Genomic DNA, 27,543 nt, shown 5'->3' with positions numbered 1-27,543 from the left:
CATTTAAAGCTTTCTTTCCGCAGGTACAGTTACATTTTTATTGCTTATACTATAGAGTTAGAAAGATTTTCATAGCTCTCTAAATCTAACACTATGTGTGTGGTTTTGGCAGCTGGTGTGGCCTACAAGCTGCATTTTGTTTGCAGGGTAAAGGCTTGTCTGTAGGCCTCCTGGAGTGTGGGTAATTGCACAGGCTCACCATTGGGGAGAGACACAGGATTGGAAGCAGTCAAGCGGAAGAATGTTATGCCATCCCATTGCCACCTTGTAGCAGAAAGACACAATCCCAGCAGTGCCATCTGGTTGTTGCTATCTAGTCAGCTGGCCTGGCTGCTGGGACCATGACTTGGCAGCTGGTTCCCATCTTTGGCCATTCTTTTGTGTAGGTTGTATATATGTGCGTGTGTTTTAGATAGTTTTATATGTGGGTCAAGGAAATAGCTGTAACAAACAAGGAAAAATCTCTTACTGAATGGCTTTCATTGGTCCGAGATGCAGTCTGCAGCAGATGCCTGCCACCATCCCCTTGTAGAAAGGCAAGACATGCTGAGCAATAAAAATACATGTTTTCTTCCTGAAAGTCTACCTTGGTTTGTAAAGGAAAGTAGTGAGGGGGTCCTATAACCTTTAAAGGTCTTTTTAAAGAAACGATTCTAAGTTATTTCCTGGTTTGGGGATGTAAGGGACTTGATAGTTTTTAAAAGTCATAAAATTGTGTATCTCAGTATAGTTTTATGAAAATTAAAGAAAACATTGTTTTAAGTACTTATTGCCCCATCATACAATGGTAGAGAATGAGACTTGCATTTAAAATGACAGAATAGAAAATGTGATCTCATAGCTATTATCTTTAAAATCTGCCTCTCAAATAGCAACCTGAGAGTTAATGTAAGCCGTCTTTGTGCCATAGGAAGACCCATTAGACACTGATGGTTTCAGATCACAAGTGAGCAGCCAGCTCTGTGGGCGATTTCAGACATTTGATTTTCTTCATTCTGTAGCATTAATGTGTCAGCATGCTATATAAAACTATGCAGGAGTTGATGTTGTTCTGTCTGGAATGATAGTGCTTGCAAGCCTTTAGAGAGTCCTGTGAGGAATTCATACTATTTGCTTGCATGTCTCCTTTATGCTTATGTAGCTACGGAATTTAGTACAACTGCTGATACCACATAGGTATGCATAAAAATGAAGAGAGCCTGCCTAATTGTTTAAGATGGTGCTGGGTCAAATTCATTTCACTTGTACTTTGTCTTATCAGAGCAACTTACATTTATCTAGGGAGTTGTGATACCTTCTGAAATACTCTCTCAAAAGTTATTAATTATTTTCATAGAAATAATTGTTATTGTATTGTTCCATTTTTTTATTTAGATGATGAAGAAGATGATGATGTAGTTGCTCCCAAGCCTCCTGTTGAACCTGAAGAAGAGAAAACTCTAAAAAAAGATGAAGAAAGTGATAATAAAGGTATCTTAAAGAATTTGGTTTTAAAACTTTCTTCTGATTCTGGCTAAGATTTCTCTTCTTATTTATGTACTAAAATAGAACAAAATGCTCCTCACGGTACATCGGGTTTAAAAGAATGTGTGGTATTTCTTGATCCAAACTGTGATCTTGAGTTGACATGATTTGACTACCTAAGTTATATTTCAAAATAAAAATTGTTTTCCAGCTCCCCCCCATGAGCTAACTGAAGAAGAAAAACAACAAATTTTGCACTCAGAAGAATTTTTAAGTTTCTTTGACCATTCTACAAGGATCGTAGAAAGAGCTCTTTCTGAGCAGATTAACATCTTCTTTGACTACAGTGGGAGAGATTTGGAAGACAAAGAAGGGTAATGCTTCATTGCTAAGATTATAGCTTCAGCAATGTTAAATTATTTTAGGATTAAAAGTGATGCAGCTTATAACACTGTCTTGTGGGGGGGCTTGGTCTTTTTCTATAGAGAGATCCAAGCAGGTGCTAAACTGTCATTAAATCGGCAATTTTTTGATGAACGTTGGTCAAAGCATCGAGTTGTTAGTTGTTTGGATTGGTCATCTCAGGTAAAGTATAATAAAATTGGTTGTTAATTACTCATTTTTGAATTATAATTAGCATGTAGTTTTATTCTAATTATAGGAATTTTGTAGTTGAGCCAATATATGTCATTTAAAATGGTTCTAATGTTTCCATACTCATTCTGTCTCATGTACATTGAAAGAAAGTTCTGAAAACATTTGTATTTTAAATTCAGAACATTTTTGATAAGACCCAGTTTTATTTATTTAATTACTCACTGAATACTTTGTATAAAATTTAAACTCACATTTTAATCAAGTGTTTAACATTAAGACATTTTAAAAAACTAATGGTAATAAGGTAAATTTGGACTAGTATCTTGATGAATATAGTTATAGAGATAATCTTTCTTATATCTTCAGAACAGTCTGATAGGTAGTCAGATAATTAGGAACTTGAAATATTTCTTGTAATGCATAGACTTTTCCCCCACTTGCTTGTGTGAGCAGTACCCAGAGTTACTTGTGGCTTCCTACAATAACAATGAAGATGCTCCTCATGAGCCTGACGGGGTAGCCCTTGTGTGGAATATGAAATACAAGAAGACTACCCCAGAGTATGTGTTCCACTGCCAGGTAAGGTGGTCTTTTACAGCCTTCCCCAAGTTTAAGGGTTTGTTAATGAATTTAGACAAGTGCCTTTTTTCTTTCCTTGTCAACATAATGATTTCATTGGATTGGCATTTACTAAACCACTCCATATTTGCAAACAGATGTTAACAGAAAGCTGAATACTTCTCAGTTCAACATGATCTGCCTTTTGTAGCTTTTTTGGCATCTCTTATAATGTTTAATCACACCTAAAGTCCTTTGCAGTTGTTATTGTGATTGATCATAGAAGGGACCTTTTAAAGGATGTCTTTTCTAGAAGAGTTTCTCAGGAACTTACTTGCTGAATATACAATTAGATGGCTGGCCCACTGGATTACTTATACGTGGCTTGAGGAGTTGGAACTAGATAGTTTTAAGTAGAAACATGTGGTTGAAGTAAGAAACAGATGCAGAGTTTTAAAGTAGATTTAATAGAAGGTTAGAATTTGTAAATTTTTCTGGTCGCATAAATTAAAATCCTTTTAATAATGTCAATATCCTGAATAACAGTTACCCCAAGTCAAAACTAGAATACCTTTCTTGTCAGATTATAGTCAGATCAGTGAGTCCCAGGCTAATTATTTTTATCTTTTTAACATTATAATCAAGTGAAGTACATTTTTGCTTTTTTGATAAACTGTGTAAACATTTATATAAACATCACATTTGGCTTTTAAGCAAAAAGTATTCTAAAATATATTTTTATATTTATTACTCAAAATTAAAATTTAATGAATTTGGTTTTATTATTTCTCATACCTTACAATAAAGAGGGAAGTGTTTCACATAATAGATTCTTTTTTATAATTTGTAAGACTTTTCCCACTTAAATCTTAACTATAAAATTTCTACTTGTTTGCAGTCAGCTGTAATGTCTGCTACATTTGCAAAATTTCATCCAAATCTTGTTGTTGGTGGTACGTATTCAGGCCAGATTGTGCTTTGGGATAACCGTAGCAATAAAAGAACTCCAGTGCAAAGAACTCCACTGTCAGCTGCCGCACACACAGTAAGTGCACCAGGTTATTTCCATTAGACTTCTGTGCTCCTTCACCATTAACTGCTTACCATCCCTCAGAGTGGTTACACAATGCACTTCCTTTGATGTTTGAACTCCTCATCATTTAGCAACCAACAACGAAGGCCTTTTTCTGTATTTTGGGGTATGCATTTATCAGGAACTCTTTTCTCTTTTGAGACAGCCTTTTGTTAATCAACAGAATAGCAACAAACTTCACATTAAAAATATTCTCAGGGCTGAGGCTATCGCTCATTGATAGAGGGCTTGCCTAGCAGGGCTCACGGCCTGAGCTCAATCTCTAATACCTACAAAAATCCATACACTCTCGGGTCACAAAGCTGTTGTGATATGAAACAGAATGTCTGTAATTAGACTGTTTTCGTTTTGATAAAATAACCTCTGAAAACTTTCTTTAATGTCTTCAGCACCCTGTCTATTGTGTAAATGTTGTTGGAACACAAAATGCTCATAATCTGATCAGCATCTCTACTGATGGAAAAATTTGTTCTTGGAGTTTGGACATGCTTTCCCATCCGCAGGTAGTTTAAATGTTACTTTTTAAATTTTGTATATACTTTAGTGTATGTCTTTTCATAAACTTTAAAAAAAAAACAGATTATAAACCTCGACATATGTTATATAGTTTGCTATGTATATGTATTATTTTCAAACATGCTTCATTTAACTAAGGTATGTTTATATAAATAGTATGTCAAAAGAAGAGTTGGCAGACTAGTTTAAAGTAGAAGTTTTTCTATGAAAATTTAAAACCAGATCTTTATAAAATTTCTCATTTTTTTTTTTCCTGTGTAGGATAGCATGGAATTGGTTCACAAACAGTCAAAAGCAGTAGCTGTGACATCTATGTCCTTCCCTGTCGGAGATGTCAACAACTTTGTCGTGGGGAGTGAAGAAGGCTCTGTGTACACAGCATGCCGCCACGGCAGGTAAACCCCTAAACTGGAATTAGCAATCATTTATAATTTCCCTTGAATAATCTCATTGAAATGAATTGCCACTTACTTGAGGAGAGTTCTGTCCTAGAATTACTCCTTACTTGTGATGTATTAAATTTGGACACATAAAATTTAAAGTGTTTTTTTTTTTTTTTAACAAAAAGTACTTGGGATTCCTAATGTGTTCTGGATTTTGTGAGGTGTCGTGTACTATAGGTTGTTTTGTGTGGACAGATGCTCATAGAAGATACTGACAGGGAGGAACATTGAGCAATTACAAATAAAATATGCAGTGCCACATACTGGCCTTCAAATTTATAAATAAGATTATCAACTGTTTTCCCATTTTGATTTATTTGGACTTTGAGCTCACTTCTACTGATAACTACATAATAATGTCATGTACACATTTTAAATTAATGAATATTTTTCTTACTGTTCAGTGTGTTTTGAAATTGTCTAATTGTTCTGCATCAATTGCCTCCTTAAATTGAGAACTATATTTTATTTCAAATACAGATCACTTCACCTCCAAGCTTTTGATATAAAAGTAGCCCAGATCGTTTTATGATAGTTATCATAATAGTTATCCTTATTCTACCACCTGTTATATTGGACTTTTCAGTCTGTTAACAGTATGATTTACTTTCTACTATGAAGGTGTTATCACATCTGAGAATAATAATCAGCGTGAGTTATGCTGACGTACTGTGAGCACCAAGTTAAGTCTGACATGTAGATCCATAGTAAGATGTGTTTATATGTGGCTTACTTACAAGGATTCCCTAACATTCTGATTTTTGTGAAATAGCAAAGCTGGAATCAGTGAGATGTTTGAAGGACATCAAGGACCAATTACTGGCATCCATTGTCATGCAGCTGTTGGAGCAGTAGACTTCTCACATCTTTTTGTCACTTCATCATTTGACTGGACAGTAAAACTTTGGACAACTAAGGTATCTAAAATATAGGTTCTTATGTGGTCAGTTTTCTGACACAAGGTGGTGCTCTAACACTACCTAGGAAAGAGAATGCATTTAAATGGCTTAGAATTGTTTACTAATCGATAAAACCTGTTAAGAAGTTACATGAAGCATGCATGATATTGTAGTTTTGATATTAGGGTTCTGGCAGATATGGTGACCCCACAAATAACTGAAGATCAGTCTTGCCACCACTTCAGGCTTTTCAATCACAAGTCTGGTTACTCTGGACTGAGTTGGAGGAAAGGCCTCTGGGTAGTTAACACAGTACCTCATGTAATTTCATCCAGCCTTATATAAACTCATGCGTTTGCTGTATGGAGAGCTAAGAGGCTTATTCTGAGCTATTGGCTCATAGAGCTTTTGGGAAGTGGAAAAAAACAAACTTATTTATAATAAGTCCTACTATACAATAAAGCTATACACAATAAACTTGAATCATTAAGAAAGCATTATGAAGGCATAGTGACTTTTATCTTGTTCTGTAATAAATAATATAGTTTGTTTTGGTCTTGCTAAACTTCAGTGATTTGAAACACCTACGTATGTGATAAAGTGTTTCTGGATCCTTTAACAATCCCAGTGAATGTGACTTTGCCCTATCCTAGTCTGAAGACAGACCTGAGTAGGGAACATTCTTCCAGTGACACTTTGTAGTGACATCTGACCTCATTTTATAATTAAAGAATCTTGCCAGGTGTGCTGGTACATGGCTTTAATCCCAGCACTCAGGAGGCAGAAGTAGGAGGATCATTGTGAGTTCAAGGCCAGCATAAGACTACATGGTGAATTTCAGGTCAGCCTGGGCTAGAACAAGACCCTACCTAGAAAAACAAAACAAAACAAAAAATTCTTAAATTCTTAAAATCATAACTGGCTTGCGGTCTAGTTTTTCTACAGCATCATATTGTTTCTAGTAAAATGGCACCCCACAGTGCATGAGATTCTATTTAAAGTCAGTTTTAAGCTTTATTTTTCCTATCCACCACCTTATCCTAAAAGTCAACTTTTTGAATTCTTTACCATGAAACCATCTAGTTTCTTCAGTTTGAGTTTGAGTAAACCTAGTGATATTAAGAGATGTTCTTCACTATTGCAGTGAGTGAACTCCTGTTTATTTACTGAGTTCTGGCCTCAGAAATCTGGGACAAACACTATTCACTGTTGTCTTGTCCTGGTACTTCAGTCTAATGTGAAATAAGTTAAAAACTGCCTTGTAAAGCCTGCCTTGTGAAATGATTATTTTCAGGTTTAATATTAACAGATGTAAAAAATAGCACTTACCTAAGTTTAATAAAGAAAACATCTAGAACAGTGCTTAACACAATGCCAGCATTTTATGGGCCCTTCACCAATGTTGAGTTCCTCTTCTAATGGGGATCAGAGCCTAAATGCATTTAACGAATCATATTTTTCATTCTTAATTTTTGTTTGGTTTTTGGGGATTTTTTTTTTTTTTTTTTTTTTTTTTTGGTTTTTCGAGGTAGGGTCTCACTCTAGCTCAAGCTGACTTGGAATTCACTGTGCAATCTCAGGATTGGCCTTGAACTCAAGGATCCTCCTACCTCTGCTTCCCGAATGCTGGGATTAAAGGCCTGTGCCACTATACCCAGCTGAATTTTTGTTATTTTAATGAGATTTATACATTGGGAAGAAGTAGAGAAAGAAGATTCTCATAACCATCTGTAAGAAATGCATGAAATTCTGTGTATATGTGCCCCCAAAATGCATAATGTGGCTTGTAAGAACAAAGCTAGATGCAGAATTGGAAAGATAAAACCAATTGTTGCTTTATAGACTTCCAACAGCCACATAAATTGCAGGATTTCTGAATGTGCTTTCGTATAGTAATCCTATGTCATCATTGAAAATATTTAATTACATCTTTGTTGTTGGCCATCTTTGCTGTCGTTCCTGTTTTAGTAGTTAAAAAGAATCTGATTTTCAAATCTCAGGGATTCAGTTTGTCAGCTTCTTTGCTTCAAATTTCAGACTTCCCCTTTATACTCATTTCTTTGTGTGTGGCGCTTGTCATGGTATATGGAGGTCAGAGAACAACTTTTGAGTGTCACCTTTCACCACCTGTGAGGCAAGGTCTCAGGTTTTTCACCACTGCTTTCACCAGGTAGATATCTCCTGGGTTTCCAGTGGGTTCTCCTATCTTTGCTCCCTTCTTACCCATAGGTGTGGCTGGGATTATGTGGGTGCTGGGTTCAGAACTTGGGTACCCATGCTTGTGAGACAGGTGCCTCTTCCCCTGAGCCATATCCCTGGCCTTCCTCCTCATCTACATTAACAACAGAACTTGAAAGTGAAGTGTTCATTTTGACTATTCATGAACAGAGCATATCTGTGATAGTAGCCTGATGGATATTTGTTTCTGTGGACTGCACAGCTTCTAGTTGATGGGGGTTGATAATTCTGTTTTTATATTTTACTGTATTTCAATATAGAAGTGGCTGTTAAGTAAGGACTGATAGGCACATCTCATTTCTTGTTTTTAAAAGTTTTTTGTGATTTTTATTTATTTATTTGAGAGCAGCAGACAGAAAAAGGCAGAGATAGAGAGAGAGGGAGGGAGGGAGAGAGAATGAAACCAGGGCCTCCAGCCACTGCAAATGAATTCCAGATGTGTGTGCCCCCTTGTGCATCTGGCTAACGTGGGTCCTAGGGAATCGAGCCTCAAACCAGGGTCGTTAGGCTTCACAGGCAAGTGCTTAACCGCTAAGCCATCTCTCCAGCCCACATCTCATTTCCTTTCTTTTTTTTTTTTTTTTTTTCATTTCTTGATAATTAGGTTAGTTTGATCCTGTAGTCACTCAGCTTTGGATACATGCCTATCCTCTTTCCCTGACACTCCTCCAAATTAGTGACCAAAGAATGGGCATCATAGAATATTGTATTTTTATCCTTGACCAAGAACTCTCTAAAACTTTATCAGAGGAATTGCCCTGGGCTGGAGTGTAGTTTAGTGGCAGAATACTAGCATGTCTGTGGCCATGGGTTAAATCCTCAATGCTGAAAGGAAAAAGAATTATAACCTTATAAAATAATTTTTCTGCACACAAATTAAACCAGTTCTTCATCTTCATGAATTTAATAGACTTTAAATGTTTTCCTTCTCTACCTTTCTTTATATGTACTTTCTCAGTCTAGTAATTGGTCCCTGTAAACTGAAAGAATGAGTCATTAGAAATCATTATATATTTGTGTCCTTTTAACATCAGGCCATATCCAATAACAAAACAAGAATTCTCTATTTGCTGTATTTGGTAAGTCCTGGGAAAGCTGAGTGTTTCCCAGTTAGTCTACTCTTCCATAGCCAGTGTCTAGCATGGGCTTATTCAGAAAATGTATATTAAGCACAGTCAAATAGCTCTGCATTCATCTGGAGTGTTTTCATTGCTAGTTCCAGAACGGCATGTGTCACGTTGGCTAATATCTTAGATTGTTTTGGACTTGTAGTCCATGCACATCTTGAAATTTTTCACAACCTCTGATGTTTCAACACTCACGCTTATTCTGACAGCTTCTCTGTCCAACTTTCAGCAGAAAGTGGCATTTAAACAGGGGTTAAAATCCTACCAACGCTTAAGAAAAACAACTGTTCATGTATCAGGCAAATTAAATGAAAAGCTGTTTTGGAGTTGGAGTATTTCTTGGGGAAGGGTGACCTATCACCCAGATCCACTCCCACCTGGTTCCATTTACCTCAGTAACTAGCTGCCAGCCAGTGTCCAGCTTCTTCTTTGCACACTCAGAAACTCAATTGTGTCAGCTACTAGAGCTGATTAGACAAGAGAGTGCAGAGTGTAACTAACAGGCTCCTAAGACACTGACACATTGGAAAATGTTGATTTATTAATTTACAGTCAGAAACCTAAGTGCCAGAAGGCTCTGATATTCCTGCTGGCCTGACCAGCTCATTGTTTCCTGTAGACAGCCCACATGGGAAGCCAAATTATAATCAGAAGGTTTCTTGGTGGGCAAAGAATTAGAACAAAAGAAGTTTTATTATTTGAATATTCAGTGGCATCAAGCTAAGATAGCTTGATTCATTCATCTTCAAATAGAGATAACCTTGCCATCGGGTAGTAATTCTAAGACGCCCTCCCTCCTGGACAATGCTAAAATGGGGTGCTTTTTTTCATTTTCTCTGCTTCTTTGTATTTCATTGCTTTTAATAGATGCTCTCTTCAAAAATTATGCATAGTCAGTCTGTAGGAAGTTATTTCTGATCTTGAACTTACTTCTTTTTAATGGGAATTGGTTTATTTCTCTTATTATCCAAGTTGAGGGCATACATGTATTTCTAGCTCTCCAGTGGGCCACCTCACTGTTAATCTTCATATAGTTACTATTAGGATTCTCTCTGTTGTTACTCTATAGTGCCCAAACAATACAAAAAACAAACAAACAAAAAAGAACTTCTGAGACCTTATAGGTATCATATAACATAGTGGTTCTCAGTCTTGGTCATATACTTGAGCAATTTTCCAAACTCTCCAGTGCTCACCTGACCAAGCAAATCATAACCCCAAGGGAATCACACAAAAAATCCTTTTAAAAAATGTTCTTAGCGGGCATGGTGGCGCACGCCTTTAATCCCAGCATTCTGGAGGCAGAGGTAGGAGGATTGCTGTGAGTTCAAGGCCACCCTGAGACTACATAGTGAATTCCAGGTCAGCCTGAACTAGAAGTGAAACCCTACTGCGAAAAATCAAAAAAAAAAAAAATGTTCTTAGCTGGGCATGGTGGTGCACATCTTTAATCCCAGCACTCAGGAGGCAGAGGTATATGGATCACCGTGAGTTCGAGGCCACCCTGAGACTACATCGTGAATTTCAGATCAGCCTGGGCTAGAGAGAGACCCTACCTCGAAAAACAAAAAATAAATAAAAATGTTCTAGGTGAGACTGTAATGTGTAGTCAGGCTTCAGAACCACCAATTCAAAACCTTTGTTTTATAAATAAGGAAGTAGGCTTTTCCAAAGCCTGGAAACTGGTTACTGGCAGACCTCACAAGAGGCTCAGTTTCAGGTTCCTTATTCAACGTTTGCCTGGTGCCTTTCTGCCATTTGGGCAAAAGAGCTCATTAAAGTAAAGAAAGGTACTTTAAAAATAGATTCTAGGGCTGGAGAGATGGCTTAGCAGTTAAGGCGTTTGCCCGAAAAGCCAAAGGATCCAGGTTTGACTCTCCAGGACCCACATTAGCCAGATGCACAAGGGGGCACATGCATCTGGAATTTGTCTGTAGTGGCTGGAGGCCCTGGTGTGCCCATTCTTTCTCTCCCTCTTTCTCTCAAATAAATAAAATATATTTTTTAAAAACATAGATTTCAAGCCAGACCTGGTGGCACATGCCTTTAATCCCAGCACTCGGGAGGCAGAGGTAGGAGGATTGCCACGAGTTCAAGGCCACAATGAGACGCCATAGTGAATTCCGGGTCAGCTTGGGCTAGAGTGAGACCCTACCACAAAAAAAAAAATAATAATAATCAATTTCAAATGTTCCTTTGGGAATCTTGATTTGTTGTGTTATATATTAAATTATTTTTAGGAAACATTAAATGATGTTAAATGTGTAGATTTTCTCCTAGTGGAAAAATGTGGTTAATTTTTAGATAATAAACTTGAAAAAAATCTTCAAATAGTCACATTTTAGGGCTGGAGAGGTGGCTCAGTGGTTAAAGACACTTGCCTGTAAAGTCTGATGACCTAGTTCTATTCCCTAGTACCCACGTAGATCCAGATGCACAAAGCTGAACACGTGTTGAAGCTTGTGTGCAATGGCACTGGGCCCTAGCATGCCCATTCTTATATATCTTCCCTCTCTCTCTTTCTCCTCTCTCTCTCTCTCCTTGTAAATAAATAAATAATCTTTTAAATAGTCACATTGTAAATTAGGGAGCATGTTACCTTTTTTTAAAATTTAATTTTAAAAATTGTGACCTTTTACCCAAGGTGTATAATATTCCATTGAGTGGATGAAATATTTGATCTATTTCTGGGACATTAAAATATTTATTATAAACATGTTTATATCTAATTTACATATGGCTTTTTCATAGTTTGTATTTTATGAAAATGGGTATGTACTTGTCTCTGGCTTCTTTTGCTAAACATTGTGTTTGTGAGATTTTTATTACTAAGTAGAGTTGTAGGTTATTCATTCTGCTGTATACTAGTAAGCCATATAAATATACCAGAAGTTATTTGTCCATTCTGCTGATGGGATTTAGCTTTAGGAATTCTTGTTTTGTTGTGTTTTGGTTTGGTTTTTGGTTTTTTTTTTTTTTTTTTTTTTGGTTTTTTGAGGTAGGGTCTCACTCTAGCCCAGGCTGACCTGGAATTTACTATGGAGTCTCAGGGTGGCCTCAAACTCATGGCAATCCTCCTACCTCTTGCCTCCCGAGTGCTGGGATTAAAGGCGTGTGCCTCCACACCCAGCTAGGAATTCTTTTCACCTGTGTCTGTGTGTGGGATGCACATATGCATGTGTGTGCACACGTGCATGTGGGTGCAGTTGGATGTGGTAGAAGTCAGAGTCCAGCACCTGTTGTTTTCCTCACTCTCTCTTCACCTTATTCTTTGAGATAGGGTTTCTTGTTGAACGTAGAGCTCTAGAGCTCGTTGACTCAGCTGGACAAGCTAACCTTTGAGCTCCAGATTCCCTGCCTCTGCCTCTCCAGCTCTGGGATTGCAGATGCACATCACCACACCCAGCATTTTATGTGGGAATTGAGGAGACAAACTTAAGTCCTCATACTTGTGTGGCAAGCAACTTTTTCTGCTGAACCAACTCCCTAGCCCAAGGCAGAATCTCCCTGTGTAGCACAGGGTGACTTCAAACTCAGGATCTTTCCAAGTGCTGGGATTACAGGTGTAAACCACCATGCTAGGTTATAGTTGTTGATAGCTGTTAACAGTCATTTTTATTTATATCTAGAAATGGGATTCCTTTCAGCTTTAGTAGATAATACTAGCAGTTTCCAAGTGGTTTTACGAGTTCATAATCTACCAGTAGCAGCATGTGTAAGTTTTGATTCCTCTGTATCCTTGTCCACACTTGGAATTTTCTGTCATTTTTAAAAATTAATTAATTATTTATTTGAGAGCGATAGACAGAGAAAGAAAGAGGCAGATAAAGAGAGAGAGAGAGAATGGGCGCTCCAGGGCCTCCAGCCACTGCAAATGAACTCCAGGCACATGCGCCCCCCGTGCATCTGGCTAATGTAGGTCCTGGGGAATTGAGCCTCAAACCATGGTCCTTAGGCTTCACAGGCAAGCCCTTAACCACTGAGCCATCTCTCCAGCCCCATTTTTTTTGTTGTTTTAACCATTTTAATGGATATAGTTACATTGCTGGGTAGTTTAATTTGCATTACCTTCAAGCTAACATGATTAATAATCCTCCCATGGGTTTACTGGTCCTTTTGTGAAATGCTCATGAAGTCTTTTGTCCTTTTAAATTTTTATATTTTTCAAAAATATTTTATTTATCTGTTTATTTATGAGAGAGAATGAGTGGGTGAGCCAGGGCCTCCAGCCACTGCAAATGAACTCCAAATGCTTGCACCACTTTGTGCATGTGGCTTACATGGGTACTGGGGTATTGAACCTAGGTCCTCAGGCTCTGCAGGCAAGTACCTTAACTGCTAAGCCATCTCTCTAGTCCCACCCCCTTTGAAATTTTTTGTAGCACTGGGTCTAGCATGCAGCACATGCTACGTAATTGCTGTTTCATGAGCCATATCACCAGCCTCATTTTTTTGAAAGATTATGTAAACTATCACATCATTTTTTTTTTTTCAGTGCTGGGATTTATCCTATTGCTTCAAGCATGCCAGACAAGTGTTGTACCTTGGAGCTATATTCCAAGCCCCAATACACAAATATTTCATGAGTCAAGTATGTGAACATGAGTATAAGCAATTTCTTGTTTAAGTTTTGATAGTAGACCATAATTCCTGAAAGGGAAATATTCTTAAAGACTTAACTATTACAGGAATCAAATACCTTACAGTTGTTGGTGTGCATCAGAATCTCTAGTGGAACATGACATATATCTGGGGTGGCATTGTCTATCTGTATTTTTACAAAGCTCTGATTGTGGTCCATATCCTAAATCAAAACCCACTACCTCAGAGGGACAGTCCATTTTGCATGAGAGTAGTGATAGAGATTGAATCCAGACCTCATGTTTGACAGGCAGGTGGTCTGCCATTAAGCTATATCTCTCTCCAAACCAATAACACTGATCTTTTTGTGGTTGGCTTGAAGTAGGGTCTAACCCTAGCCCAGAGTGACCTGGAACTCACTCTGTAGCCCAGCTTGACCTCAAATTCATGCATATAGTCCTCCTACCTCAGCCTCTTTAGTGCTGGGATTATAAATAGGCATGAGCTACTTTGCCTGGCTTCATAATGATGATCTTAAAAGAATTTGAAAAATCATCTTTTTTCAAAAAATGTGTGTGTGTGTGTGTATATGTGTGTGTGTACATATGCATGCGCACGTCAGGTTCTCTTGCTGCCAGATGCTTGTGCCAATTTTTGCAGTGGCTTTTACATAGGTGCTAGGGAATCAAACATGGGCCAGCAGACTTTGCAGCAAGCACCTTTAACATCTGAGCCATCTCCCCAGCCCCCCAAAACCCTTGTAATTTTTGTATTTTGTTGTGTAAGTTGCTAAATTTGTGGAAGGGTTTAAAATAACAATTTTGGTTACTACAATGATCATGCTATTGGCATTTACTGTTCTATCTGAAAAATTTAAAGCCACAATTTAAAATACTTTATTATGAAAAATTCCAAATAGGTATAAAAGGAGAAGAATAATATACAAACAAACCATTGTGCCCATTTCTTGGTTTCCACAATTATTACCAGTCTTGTGTAGAGTGATGTATTTCCTCTGTATCCCTCTTCACCCAAAAATATTTAAAATAAAATAAACCTAGACATAACATTTCAGTATTTCTTCTTAAAAAATTTTGCATCAGGGCTGGAGAGATGGCTTAGCAGTTAAGCGCTTGCCTGTGAAGCCTAAGGACCCCGGTTCGAGGCTCGGTTCCCCAGGTCCCACGTTAGCCAGATGCACAAGGGGGCGCACGTGTCTGGAGTTCGTTTGCAGTGGCTGGAAGCCCTGGTGCGCCCATTCTCTCTCTTCCTCTATCTGTCTTTCTCTCTGTGTCTGTCGCTCTCAAATAAATAAATAAATAAATAAAATGAACAAAAAAATATTTTTAAAAAAATTTTGCATCAATAGGAACTGAAGAGGTAAACTTAGTAAACCCATGAACCTGTGATTGGTGATGTTTCCCTGTCATTTTAAAAGACTAAATAGAGGGTGGGAAGTATGATGTCAAAAACTTGTACAATTTAAAAATATCACAATTAAACATGAGCTAGTTTCCCATAAAAATATTTTTTGCATGTTACTGGAGGGATGACTCAGTGGTTGAGGTGCTTACCTGCAAAGCCTAATGACACAAGTTCAGTTCACCAGTACCCATGTAAAGCCAGAAACACAAAGTGCCACCAGCATCTGGAGTTCGTTTGAAGTGGCTAGAGGCATTGGTGCACCCATATTCTCTCTCTCTCTCTCTCTCTCTCTCTTTTTCCTTACCTGCTGGGCTTGGTGGGGCATGCCTTTAGGAAGATTGCTGTGAGTTCAAAGCCAGCCTAAGACTACGTAATGAATTTCAGGTCAGCCTGGGATAGAGCAAGACCTTACCTTGAAAAAGCAATTGTATCATTGTTATCTTCCCTAAAATGATTTGTTAACTTAACCAAATGATCAGTATTCAGTTTTTAAAGATATTTATTTGAGGCAGAATCAAATAATTTGTGATTAACATATTCTTAAGCTTCTTTTTTTTCTCTTGCTCTTCTGTCTTGAAGAAGAAAAGAAGCTGCTTTTCCTGTAAAGTTTCTCGTGGTCTAGATTTTCATTGCCATGGTATTACTTATATTGTTATCTGTAGTTGCAAGTTATGTATGTGTTCATAAAGGAAAGCTTATACTCACAGATCAGTTGGTTAGCTACTGGTGCTTATGTTGTGGTCTGTGCTGTTGTTTTGGTCATCTGAAACTCACTGTGTAGATGATTCCTCTGATGGTTCTCAAAGATGTATTATTAGAATACCCACAAGGTTATATGGCTGGCTAGGAAGCTTACATAGTTATATGGGGAAAAATGTTTTTTCTTCTTTCTTTGAGTACCTTAAAAATATTACTGTTGGCCTAAAGAAATGGCTTGGCAGTTAAGGTGCTTGCCCATAAAGCCTAACGAGCCATGTTTGAGTCCCCAGTTCCCACTGAAGCCAGATGCACAAAGTATTACATGCATCTGGAGTTTGCTTGCAGTGGCAAGAGACCCTGGTGTGCCTATTCTGTCTCTCTCTCCACTGCGCACCCCCCATCCTTCCCTTCTTCCCTTTCTCTGCCAGGCGTGGTGGCACACACCTTTAATCCCAGCACTCAGGAGGCTGTGATAAAAAGGTCGCTGTGAGTTCAAGGCCAGCCTGAGAATACATAGTGAATTCCAGGTTAGCCTGGGCTACAGCAAAACCCTACCTCAAAAAAAAAAAAAAAAAAAAAAAACTCTTTGGTTGGAGAGGTGGTTTAGTGGTTAAGATGCTTGCCTGCAAAGCCTAAGGACCCAGGTTTCATTTCCCGGTACCCACATAAAGCCAGATCCACAAGGTGGCACATGCATCTGGAGTTTGTTTGCAGTTGCTAGATGCCCTGGCATGCCCATTCACTCCCTATCTCCCCTTTCTCCTTCTCTCTCTCTCTCTCTCTCTCCATATATATATATATATATACCTCTTTCTCAAATAAATAAATGGAATAAAAAAATATTTAAAACAACTTTAACAAAATGTTGCTCTTAGCTGGGTGTGATGGCGCATGTCTTTAATCCCAGCACTTGGGAGGCAGAGGTAGGAGGGTCACCATGAGTTCAAGGCCACCCTGAGACTACATAATGAATTCCAGGTCAGTCTGGACTAGAGTAAAAACCTACCTTAAGAAAAAAATAGTTACTCTTATTTTCTGCTGAAAAAAGCATTGTTGCCACAAAATTAGGTAAGTGTCAGATTTTCTGATTTCTTTTCCTTACTGTACTTGGGTTATTGCTTTTTTTCCCCGTGTGTGTGTGTGTGTGTGTGTGTGTGTGTGTGTGTGTGTGTGTTTGCTTGACAAACACTATGATGAAAATGATTTTTCTTTTTGTTTAAAGATGGTCAGTTTTCCTAAATATATGGGAACCCATTCAGTATATTTTAAGTTTTAAGCTTTCTTTTTATTTCAGAAGAGTTTTGTTGTTGTTGATTTTGTAATGGTAGTGATTTTGTTTCTGTCATGCTGGGAATCAAACCCAGGGCTATTGAGCTATATGCACCTTCAAACCACCCTTCACCCTCTCCCCCTCTCCTCACTTCTCCCTTCCTTTATTTTGTGTTTTGCTCTACTTTTTGGGGGGGGGGAAGGTGTTGTTGTTTTGTTTAGATAGCATCTTACTATGTACTCCAGACTAGGTTTGAACTTGCAGAGCTTCTGTTTTTGTCTTCCCAGTGCTGTTATTAACAGACACGTACCACCACACCTGATCTCTCATTTTTGTTTTTTTTATACAAGACAGTATTTCTATGTTGTAGCAGGCTCAATTGATCCTTTTGCTTCAACCTCCCCAGTGGCTCATGCCACTATCTGTGGCTAGTTGAGTTCCTTTACTTTTGTTATTTATTCTGTGTTGTTGCTGTTAAGACTTGCCATTATAAATGTATATTTGTTAATCTTTTTATCTATCAATTCCCTTCTTCCCTCCCTCTCTCTTCTGTTTAGATTTTTCTTAGGAAAGGTGTCATGTAGCATAGGCTGCCTTCAACCTCAGTACATTGCTGAGGCTAGCCTTGAACTCCTGAACCCTCTGCCTCCACCTCGCCAGTGCTGAATTATACACTGGCATGCACCACCATACCCAGCTAAGGGTAGCTTTCCTAGTGCTGAATAGAACAGAGAGCCTCACGCAGGCCAGGAGATGCTGTACCACTGAGTTACGTTCTAGCCTCCAGCCCAGATGCTTCTCTGTTGCTTACTACCTGTTGGAGAAATGAGTTTTCCTGTAGTTTTCGGATGGAGGAAATGGGCAAGGCCAGTTCCCCAGCTTCGTAAGTCTAGGTTGAAGCTTTTCTAACTTGTGGGTTTTGTGAAATGGAGCTGCATGAATACATGTGTGAATACACACTTGGACTCTCTGCGATGTGCCTTTCTGTTCTTCTCCACCACTCTTACCCCCTTTTGTCTTTTCCTTTGTCCTCTTTGTTCCATATCTACACGTTTTATCTAGTCCCAGCTGTTCCTCGTCAGTGAGACTTCAGTATTGAAGGAAGGTTAGTTGGTTAGGTTTTTTTTCTTTGATTTTCTTTTCTTTTTTTTTTTTTTGGCACCCATGTTTATTTCAGGGAGAAGGGCTTGAAGGCCTGCATCTGTCCTGTGAGGTCTGGTCTTTCAGCTTTTTACTTGGCCTTTGGGTTACGGAACTTTCGTCCAGCAAAGACAGCTTTGTCTCCAAGAGCCTCCTCAATCCTCATGAGTTGGTTGTATTTTGCCAGGCGCTCTGAGCGGCAAGGGGCACCAGTCTTGATCTGTCCTGTGCAGAGCCCCACGACGAGGTCAGCAATGAATGTATCCTCAGTTTCCCCAGAGCGGTGGCTCACCATTACTCCCCAGCCATTAGATTGTGCCAGTTTGCAGGCCTGGATGGACTCAGTCACTGAGCCAATCTGGTTGACCTTCAGAAGTAAGCAGTTGCAGGCTTTCTTCTCAACAGCCTGGGCAATCCTTTTGGGATTGGTGACCGTGAGGTCATCCCCCACAATCTGGATGTCCACTCCTGAGAGAAATGAGGCCCATGTACCCCAATCATCCTGGTCAAAGGGGTCCTCAATGGAGACCACTGGATAGTTCTTGATAAAGTTCTTGTACAGCTCTCCAAGCTTCTCCCCAGTGATATGTCTGGCAGGATCGTCAGGTGACTTGAAGTCAAGATCATACTTCCCATTGCGATAAAATTCAGATGCTGCCACATCCATGCCAATTACCACCTTGTCTGGGTAACCAGCTGCCTGGATAGCTGTCTTCAGCAGTTCCAGGGCCTCATTGTTCTCCAGGATGTTGGGTGCAAAGCCACCCTCGTCCCCCACATTGGTGGCGTCCTTCCCATACTTGGCCTTGATGACCCCTTTGAGGTGGTGGTAGACCTCAGCACCAATGCGCATGGCTTCCTTGAAAGAGCTAGCTCCCACTGGGAGAATCATGAACTCCTGCATGGCCAGCTTGTTTCCAGCATGGGAGCCCCCATTGATCACATTGAAGGCAGGCACTGGGAGGATGAGGTCAGGATTCCCTGCAAGGTCTGCAATATGTCTGTAGAGGGGGACTCCCTTCTCAGCTGCTCCTGCCTTACATACAGCCAAGGACACACCCAGGATGGCATTGGCCCCAAACTTGGATTTGTTCTCTGTCCCATCCAGCTCAATCATAAACTTGTCAACTTTTTCTTGATCCACAACACTTAGTTTCTTTTCTAGAAGAGCAGGACCTAGTGTCTTGTTGATGTGCTCCACAGCCTTCAGCACTCCTTTCCCCAGGTAGCGTGATTTGTCTCCATCTCTCAGTTCCAGAGCTTCATAGATACCCGTGGAAGCTCCACTGGGTACAGCTGCTCTAAATCGACCTTTGGCTGTGTGCAGGTCCACTTCCACCGTGGGATTGCCCCTGGAGTCTAGGATTTCCCTAGCAAAGATTTTCTGCATGGCCATGGCTCTCAGGGTCCTCATAAGTCCATTCTCAACACCACTCATCCTACTTTCTCTTGGCAAGCTAGGGGGCAGGAGTTAGCGAGGAAGACGAATTTAGACCGGTCGAGAGCTGGCGCTGCGCCTGATTGATAGCGCTGGGACAGCACTTGTGGCTTAGAGTGGAGTCGGGTGGGTCAGGTGCTTCCTCCCCCACCAACTGTGGTCTATCAAGGAATAGCGTTGAATTGGAAGGGGAGGGGGGATGAGTGGACAAGAGGAGGGGGTGGCCCTTTGTGAACGCCTGACACCAGTCTGTCTGGTCTCTAGGTTCGCAACCTTGCAGGAAGTGGGACTCGGGAACCTCTCCACCTAGGCGGGTCTGGGGAATGAGTATGGCGGTATGCCTCGCGTTCTACGGAATCCTGGACCGGCAGACAGGAGAAAGTGTGGGCGCTCCGGCTCCTCACCTCGACTCGGGCTCCTCCCGCCGGCTCCGGAGTGGCCCGCGCCGGGTGACTCACCCCGGCGAGACGAGCGCTCCTCCCGGCGGGGTCAACCTCCCTACCTCCACCCTAGGGTCCCACCTGCCTTCGGGTCTCCCATCTTGTCCCTCCCCCTCTTTTCTTTGATTTTCATTTGTGTGTGTTTTTTATATTTTGCAAGATTCACTGTGTAGCCCAGGCTAGCCTTGATCTAGTGATCCTCCTGCCTCTACTTGCCAAGTGCTGAAATTATAGGCCCCTGCCACAATGTCCGGCTTGTTTGTTTGTTTTCACTGTACAGGGGGCTAGGGAGATCGCTTAGCAGTTAATGTACTTGCCTGTGAAGCCTAAGGACCCAGGTTCAACTCTCCAGGTCCAACGTAAGCCAGACACACAGGGTGACATAAGTACACAAGGTCATACATGAGCACAAGGTGGTACACACACCTAGAATTTGATTATAGTAGTTGGCATACCAATTCTTTCTCCTCCCCCCCCATAAAAAAATTACCAAAGAAAAGAGTGTATAGGGCTCAGACTATACCATACAACCTTCCTTACATCATCTTGCATCTGCAGCATTTATCTGCCCACGGAAGGATGCAGAACTCTCCTAACTCCTGATGCTCTCAGTCTGGCTATCCTGCTGCCCACTGAGCGTCTGCGGGGGCTGAAAGTCTTCTGTGCTTTGGCTGTCAGTGAGCAGCTCCTGCCTGTCCTCACTTCTTCCCGCCATGGTGCCCGTACCCTGCTGGTCTTATACTTGTTAGAGGCTACTTGCCTCTGCTTATGCTTGTGGGCCTGTCTCTTGATGTGCTGACAATGTGGGCTCTTCAGTTGTGCATCCTCGTGGCTTTATCTGTGAGGAGACTTAGAGGAGATTCGCAAAGCGCACTGCCTGCCACTGTGTCATCTTCTAGGAGCCCTCTCACTGATAAAGCATATTCTGTTCCTTTTCTAAAACAGGGTGGCATCGGCAAGTTACACGACACTGCAACCTAAGGGTTGAGTCTCAGTCATAATGCCCGGTTATGCTGTAGTCAAACAACTTGCTAGGCTGAGTTAAATAGAAAACATGACACTTGGGCTGGAGAGATGGCTTAGCAGTTAAGGTGCTTACCTGTGAAGGCCAAGAACCCAGGTTCAATTCTCCAGGTCCCACCTAAGCCAGATGCATATGGTCTGTGTCTGGAGTTTGTTTGCAGTTGGCTAGAGGTCCTGGCATGCCCATTTTCACTCCCCACCCTGTCTCTAATACATAAAAAAAAAATTAAACCTTAAAAAAAAAGAAAACGTTGCACTTGTGGGGAGTCTGTGCCATGCTCTTTCAGTGATAGTAGTTCAATAATTTGTGTGTATGATCTGTGTTGCCTGTGCTAAGAATCAGCTTTTCCTTTTCAGAATAACAAGCCGTTGTACTCATTTGAAGATAATTCAGACTATGTTTATGATGTCATGTGGTCTCCAACCCACCCAGCCCTGTTTGCCTGTGTGGATGGCATGGGGAGACTGGATTTGTGGAATCTCAATAATGATACAGAGGTGAGCAGAAAATAACAAAAGTGCACTGAAAAGGAAAACATTAGAGATTTAGTCAATGATTTTTTTAATCTGAGGAGAATCAGCTGCTTTGTGGCTGTAGCTTTGTCACAAAGAAACCAAATAAGTCCTGCCCCTTAAGCGTAGAAAGCACATGCACACCTGAAGGGAGACGCGGCGAGCCATGCGCGGGGCACTGCCCTTCCTCAGGAACCCCGCAGTAGCTCATCAGGTGTTGAGCGTCCCAGAGAAGTCTCCACGAGAGAGTTGGGATATTTTTCATAAAGACTGTCGAACTACGTTTACCTAATTCTGAATTGTCTATTAGCCTTAATAGAATTGTGTATAATTCATAAATGTTAGTTTTAGCCTGCCTTGTTTGAATGAAAGAAAATTCTTTCTTTTTTGGTTTCTTTTAAAGTAGCATCTGTCTTTACCTCTAGGCTGGCCTTGAGCTCACAGCAGTCCTCCTCCCTCTGCCTGGCTTCTTTCCATAAAGAATTAAAATTGGTGTACCATTACTATAAAAGAAATATTGAGCTGGATGTGGCAGCACATACCTCTCAGCCCTTGGAGGCCAAAGCAAGAGGGTCACGAACTCCAGGCCAGCAAGACCTTGTCTCAAAAATCTAAGGGCTAAGGATGTAACTTGGTGGTAGAACATTTGTTTAGCATATACAAGGTCCTGTGTCCAATTCCCAGAGCCACATCCCCCCCCCAAAAAATTTTGACTATAAAAAGTGAAAATAGCCAGGCATGGTAGCACATGCCTTGAATCCTAGCACTTGGGAGGTAGAGGTAGGAGGATCACTTTGAATTTGAAGCCAGCCTAGAACTACAGAGTGAGTTCCAGGTCAGCCTGGGCTAGAGTGAGACCCTGCCTTGAAAATACAAAAAACTAAAAAAATAATTTTTTGACTATAGAAGCCATCAGATTTCATAATTGACATGTCAGAATTTTAGCAATGAAATTTAACTGTGTATTAATTATTTTTATTCTGTATTTTTACCAGTGTTAAATTTCTATATGGTTATTGTTTTAGTAATGATGTTAGCAGTTTCTCAGTAGTAGTTATTGAAGGAAAAGTTGCTTAGTACCTTTTTAATGTCTCTTCATATTGCTGGAGTCATTTTTTCAAATTCCTTGAAGTAAAATAGTTATACAAGTCAAGGAATTTTATGTTGAAAATCTACTGGTTCAGGAGTTTGGGAAAGAACATTTAGTACTTCTAGGAAAAAGGTATAAACTAGATGTAATTAGACTTGATTATACAATTTCTTATTCTGTAGAATGGTACCAATTTTTTTGTTTTGTTTTTCACCCTAGTCCAGGCTGACCTAGAATTCACTATGTAGTCTCAGGGTGGCCTCAAACTCTCAGGGATCCTCCTACCTCTGCCTCACAAGTGCTGGGATTAAAGGCATGTGCCACCAACGCCAGGCTCCAATTTTATTTATTTATTATTTATTTATTTGAGAGTGACATACAGAGAGAAAGAGGCAGATAGTAATGGGCACATGCCAGGGCCTCCAGCCACTGTAAACGAACTCCGTTATGTGTGCGCCCCCTTGTGCATCTGGCTAATGTAGGTCGGTCGAGCCTCGAACCTGCATCCTTAAGTTTCACAGGCAAGCACTTAACCGCTAAACCATCTCTCCAGCCCAATTTTATTTTGTTAATTGGATTTTGCTACCAGAGATTTGTGTCTATAATTAAATGTGGATCTTTTCCTTTAATAGTTCATTCAGAGAATATGTCAAAATATGTCTTATTATAACAGCTGTGAGAAAGACTGATGTGAATTGCAAACAAGGACTGTTTTGATTCTATTTAAAGGTTTAATTATCCTTTTTTTTTTTTTTTTTTTTGGTTTTTCAAAGTAGAGTCTTGTTCTAGCCCATGCTGCCCTGGAATTCACTATGTAGTTTCAGGGTGGCCTCTAACTCATAGCAATCCTCCTACCTCTGCCTCCCGATTGCTGGGATTAAAGGTATATGCCACCATACCCGGCTAATTGTCCTTTTTTTAGTCTGTGTAGGAAGTAAGTCTTTTCCCCACATATAGGAGAAGCACTGTCAGACTCTAGGAGATTGGTACCATTGGATTGGTGCCACATCCTGCCTGTATTTGGCCAGTTTATTGGGGATTAGAGGCTTTGGAAAGACTTATTTTGTTGTAGCTTCAGTATGAACTGTTCCTAAGAAATTAAATATAGGTTTCCTCTGTCAAAAATACAAGCTACAGAAGTAATTGTGGCCCTCTAATATTGAACTGTCATTTATTTATGAGGACTTTTAAAATGTTTTATTTTAAATTTTTAGTTATTTTTGTTTTTGTCCAAGGCAGGAAGAAAGTGAGAAATTCTTTATCTATTCTTTTTGGTTTTTCGAGGTAGGGTCTCACTCTAGCTCAGGCTGACCTGGAATTCACTGTGTAGTCTCAGGGTGGCCTCGAACTCACAGCTATCCTCCTACCTCTGCCTCCCGAGTGCTGGGATTAAAGGCGTGCGCCACCACGCCCAGCTCTATTCTTAACTATTTATTAAAACTTGATTGAATAAAGGGTTACTGTTTTTCATGTTTATGGAAGTTTTGGTGAAACTTATGACACTGCACTGTATTCTGAATGACTTTTAGGTGCCAACTGCCAGCATGTCTGTGGAGGGCAATCCTGCTCTTAATCGTGTAAGATGGACCCACTCTGGAAGGGAGATTGCCGTGGGTGATTCTGAAGGACAGATTGTCATATATGATGTGGGAGAGGTATGGAACTTGCTGCCTAGCTTTTTGACACATCTGTTTTGTGGCGTTGTAGTGAAAGTATCCTGGTGGCCAAACCTAGTCTTTGTGGTTTGTAAACTCCAAGGTTGTGTACTTTCCATCACAGAAGCAACTCTTGACATTTTCTTTCTAAACTGTGTACCCTATGCTCTTATGCAGCTGATTTGAAAGGTAATACACTATGTCAGAAGTGCCTTGTTCCTTGAAGCATATGTTGCCAGAAATTCTTCAGGCAGAAAAAGAAATGTAGAATTAAACGTGAACTTCAGGACTTTATAGAATTGATATTGAGATAAAACTTACTTTTCTGAAGCCGGGCATGGTGGCACATTCCTTTAATCCCAGCCTTCAGGAGGCAGAGGTAGGAGGATTGCCATAAGTTTGAAGCTACCCTGAGACTACTTAGTGATTTCCAGGTCAGCCTGAGCTAGAGGGAGACCCTACCTCTGAAAAAAAAAAATAAAAAAATTTTTTTTTATTATTCATAGATTTGGGCCAGATAGTAGAAATCAAAGGTCATATCTTGTATGAATTCTCTTATGACTGCAAAATGTGAATCTTAAAACTTGAGCCTTGAGGCAAAGCCATTATCATTGAATTCAACAGGATGAGTTACAGCTGTGTCATGTTCGTGCTCTCCATGACTGACACAGCAGTGGAATTGTGTTCTTCCTGTTTAGCCTTATTCACCTTTTATTCCCCATCCTGCCCTGGTACTTCCTGGCCTATAGAAATTGACTCTTGGCATAGGAGGCTGGTAGATTGAATCATTTAGAGAAGTCAGTTGAACTGTGTGTGTTAGATAGAAATGTTCTGTAATCTATACTGTCAAATGTGGTAGCCACTAACCATATGTGACTATTAAAAAGATGTGACTAATAAAATTCAAAAATAGGAGCTGGGGCTTATCAGTAAAGTGCTTACAAGTTTGAGGAACTGAGTTTGAGTCCCAGAACTAGTGCTTTATTTAATTTATTTAAAGCCAAGAGAGGTGGCATGCTCTTGTAATCCTAGCACTGGTGGAGATGGAGGCAGGCAGATCCCTGGGGCTTGCTGGCCAGTCAGCCTAGCTAAATTAGGCAAGCTCCAAGCTAGTGCTAAGAAGTAGTACAGCTTCTGATTTTGCTGTGATAAACCAGCTCTTGGTTTTTTGAGGTAGGGTCTCACTGGAGCCCAGGCTAACCTGGAACTCACTCTGTAGTCAGTCCTCCTACCTCTGCCTCCCAAATGCTGGAATTAAAGGTGTGCACCACTACGCCAGGCCCAAATCATGCTTTAAGAACTATTTCATGCTGGGCAAACATCTGTAATCCCTGTATTTAGTAGGCTGGGTCAAGTTTTGTTATAGAAGGTAGTTACATAGCAAAATCCCATCTCAGAAAAAAAAATCAAAAACTATTTCATACTGTCAATGGTGCAAGAATATAAGTCAAATAAAGAAACTTCTGGCCACCAGCAGGATCCATGAGATGGTGCACAGGAGTCCTGTTTGCAAAGCGTCAGTTATTGACCCTTGCATGGGTAGTAAGTAGTAATGCAAACTGGTTCCAGAGGCTGTCACATCTCCATAAACACTGCCTTTTGTTTTGAAAGGGTGTAAGTCATTGTTACAGTCCCTATCATTATGGAAATGCCATGTAGATTAACTATTTTTTTTTAATAAAAAGTTATTTGAAAACAAACTGAGAATAGTAGATAAAATGATCTTTACTTTCATGTTTAAAAAACATTGCCTTTCTTTTAACAGCAGATCGCTGTTCCCCGCAATGATGAGTGGGCACGATTTGGTCGAACACTTGCAGAAATTAATGCAAACCGAGCTGATGCGGAGGAGGAGGCTGCTACCCGAATACCTGCGTAGTTCCTGAAGTGGGGGCTGTGGCTTTAGTGAATCTGGGAAAGCCACATAGATCCTGAAATTATTTGCATGCTTCTGGTTAAACAGTAATTAAAAGGATATTTCATGGATTAAACTATGGACTTAATGCAGTAGGCAGATCTTACAATATCCCTTTTATATATACATTTTGTTTTGGATTTGTCATTTTTAATATAGCTGACTGACTATAGAATGTAGCCTTTTCTGAATTCTAATACACAAGTGTATATTATTAGTTCTTTTGAACCTTTTTCAACTTATAATACTATATATAGTTATTTCTAAAGCACAGATTAAATAAGTTCTGCATATTTTTAAATAATCACAATTCCTTGTTATACAAGTATACACTTCCTTGTTGGTAATGGCCTCATTAACCATGTAGGAACATTGTTCTTAGCCACAGCATGCATACACCTAAATTCCGTTCTAACATCCTTTTTCCTCCTTATAGTTTGGTGGTTGTTATCTATAAATAAAAGCAAATATGACTTAACTTTGCAAATTTCATTTTTACTCTCTACAATTTGAATTCTATTATCAAGTGGGTTTGTTTTGTTCTTGTGTCTTCAAGGTCCTGTTGTGAGCAGTCTCTTCAAGTTCTGTAAAGCTTTGTGCCTTAAATATGCGCTGCCAGGCATACATTAGGACTCCTGAGGCAGTATTTGGATATTGTCAGGCATTATTGTCAGTGAAGTTTAACTTTTGCTTTACTGTCTTATTTTCTTTCCATCTCTGTTTATCTTAAGGAATTAATGCCCTGTGAGAGGACTTGCTCTGAGAAATTGGTTTCCCGGCTGCAGTAGCCATGAGGGAAAGTGCTCAAACAAGCTGACATTGAATCAACTCTATACCTTAAAGTCTGTTACAACAGCTCTCTCCAAGTTGAAAGGCAGCTGACAAATATCAACAATTAGTCTTCAAATCAGCCTATGTTAGGCCCAGAGATAAGAACTGTGGTCAGATCTTCACTTTCACACAGTTTAATTTCTCCTTTTTCTGCATCCTGGCCTTGTGCCTTCTAAAGTTGAACTGTTTCATTGGGCAGAAGTTGAGCAAGGAAGACTAAAAATCAAGGCTTGAACATTTTTGTTTTGCTTCAGTAATTCTAAAAAAGATTTTCTGGCAGAAAATTCTAAATTAAAAAAAAAAACAAAAAACTTCTTGAGCTGGGCATGGTGGCGCACGCCTTTAATCCCAGCACTCAGGAGGCGGAGGTAGGAGGATCACCATGAATTTGAGGCCACCCTGAGACTCCATAGTGAATTCCAGGTCAGCCTGGGCTAGAGTGAGACCCTACCTCTAAAAAAAAAAAAAAAAAAAAAAAAACCTTAGCTGTGAGTAGTCTGTGTTGTGAGGAATAATTGACCAGGAATATTAGACCTAAACTATAGCTGTAGCTCTAGTACCTCTAAGATCCTACCTCAAAAAAACAAA

The 27,543-nt window shown here is 39.9% G+C and overlaps 2 protein-coding genes across 5 annotated transcripts in view; one reads left to right on the top strand and one right to left on the bottom strand.

Moving 5' to 3' along the window:
• Nucleotides 1-26,602, top strand: part of Dync1i2 (dynein cytoplasmic 1 intermediate chain 2) — a 69,790-nt gene extending 43,188 nt beyond the window's left edge. For all 3 annotated transcript variants that reach the window (XM_045147105.1, XM_004660352.2, XM_045147104.1), the window contains 11 exons: nucleotides 1,375-1,470; nucleotides 1,676-1,838; nucleotides 1,950-2,049; nucleotides 2,515-2,640; nucleotides 3,518-3,664; nucleotides 4,102-4,215; nucleotides 4,490-4,623; nucleotides 5,444-5,588; nucleotides 21,309-21,449; nucleotides 24,084-24,209; nucleotides 25,975-26,602. In XM_045147105.1, the coding sequence (XP_045003040.1) occupies nucleotides 1,375-1,470; nucleotides 1,676-1,838; nucleotides 1,950-2,049; nucleotides 2,515-2,640; nucleotides 3,518-3,664; nucleotides 4,102-4,215; nucleotides 4,490-4,623; nucleotides 5,444-5,588; nucleotides 21,309-21,449; nucleotides 24,084-24,209; nucleotides 25,975-26,088 (1,406 nt within the window). In that variant the 3' untranslated portion in view covers nucleotides 26,089-26,602. The remainder of the gene's footprint in view (nucleotides 1-1,374; nucleotides 1,471-1,675; nucleotides 1,839-1,949; nucleotides 2,050-2,514; nucleotides 2,641-3,517; nucleotides 3,665-4,101; nucleotides 4,216-4,489; nucleotides 4,624-5,443; nucleotides 5,589-21,308; nucleotides 21,450-24,083; nucleotides 24,210-25,974) is intronic.
• On the bottom strand, nucleotides 18,072-20,034 carry LOC101595637 (beta-enolase). 2 transcript variants are annotated; one of them, XM_045147106.1, is made up of 2 exons: nucleotides 19,893-20,034; nucleotides 18,072-19,507 (listed from the first exon to the last, which is right to left on the bottom strand). In XM_045147106.1, the coding sequence occupies exon 2, from the start codon at nucleotides 19,486-19,488 to the stop codon at nucleotides 18,142-18,144; it is 1,347 nt and encodes a 448-aa protein (XP_045003041.1). In that variant the 5' UTR covers nucleotides 19,489-19,507; nucleotides 19,893-20,034; the 3' UTR covers nucleotides 18,072-18,141. The 2 variants fall into 2 exon arrangements, with proteins under 2 accessions (XP_045003041.1, XP_045003042.1); XM_045147107.1 differs by having other exon boundaries at nucleotides 18,072-19,448.
• Nucleotides 26,603-27,543: the final 941 nt, after the last annotated feature.

Source organism: Jaculus jaculus, chromosome 4 (genome assembly GCF_020740685.1).
Source record: "Jaculus jaculus isolate mJacJac1 chromosome 4, mJacJac1.mat.Y.cur, whole genome shotgun sequence".
In the NCBI taxonomy this organism is placed as follows: Eukaryota; Metazoa; Chordata; class Mammalia; order Rodentia; family Dipodidae; genus Jaculus; species Jaculus jaculus.
Note: the sequence above shows the minus strand (reverse complement) of the source record. Positions and strands in the feature narration are given on the sequence as shown.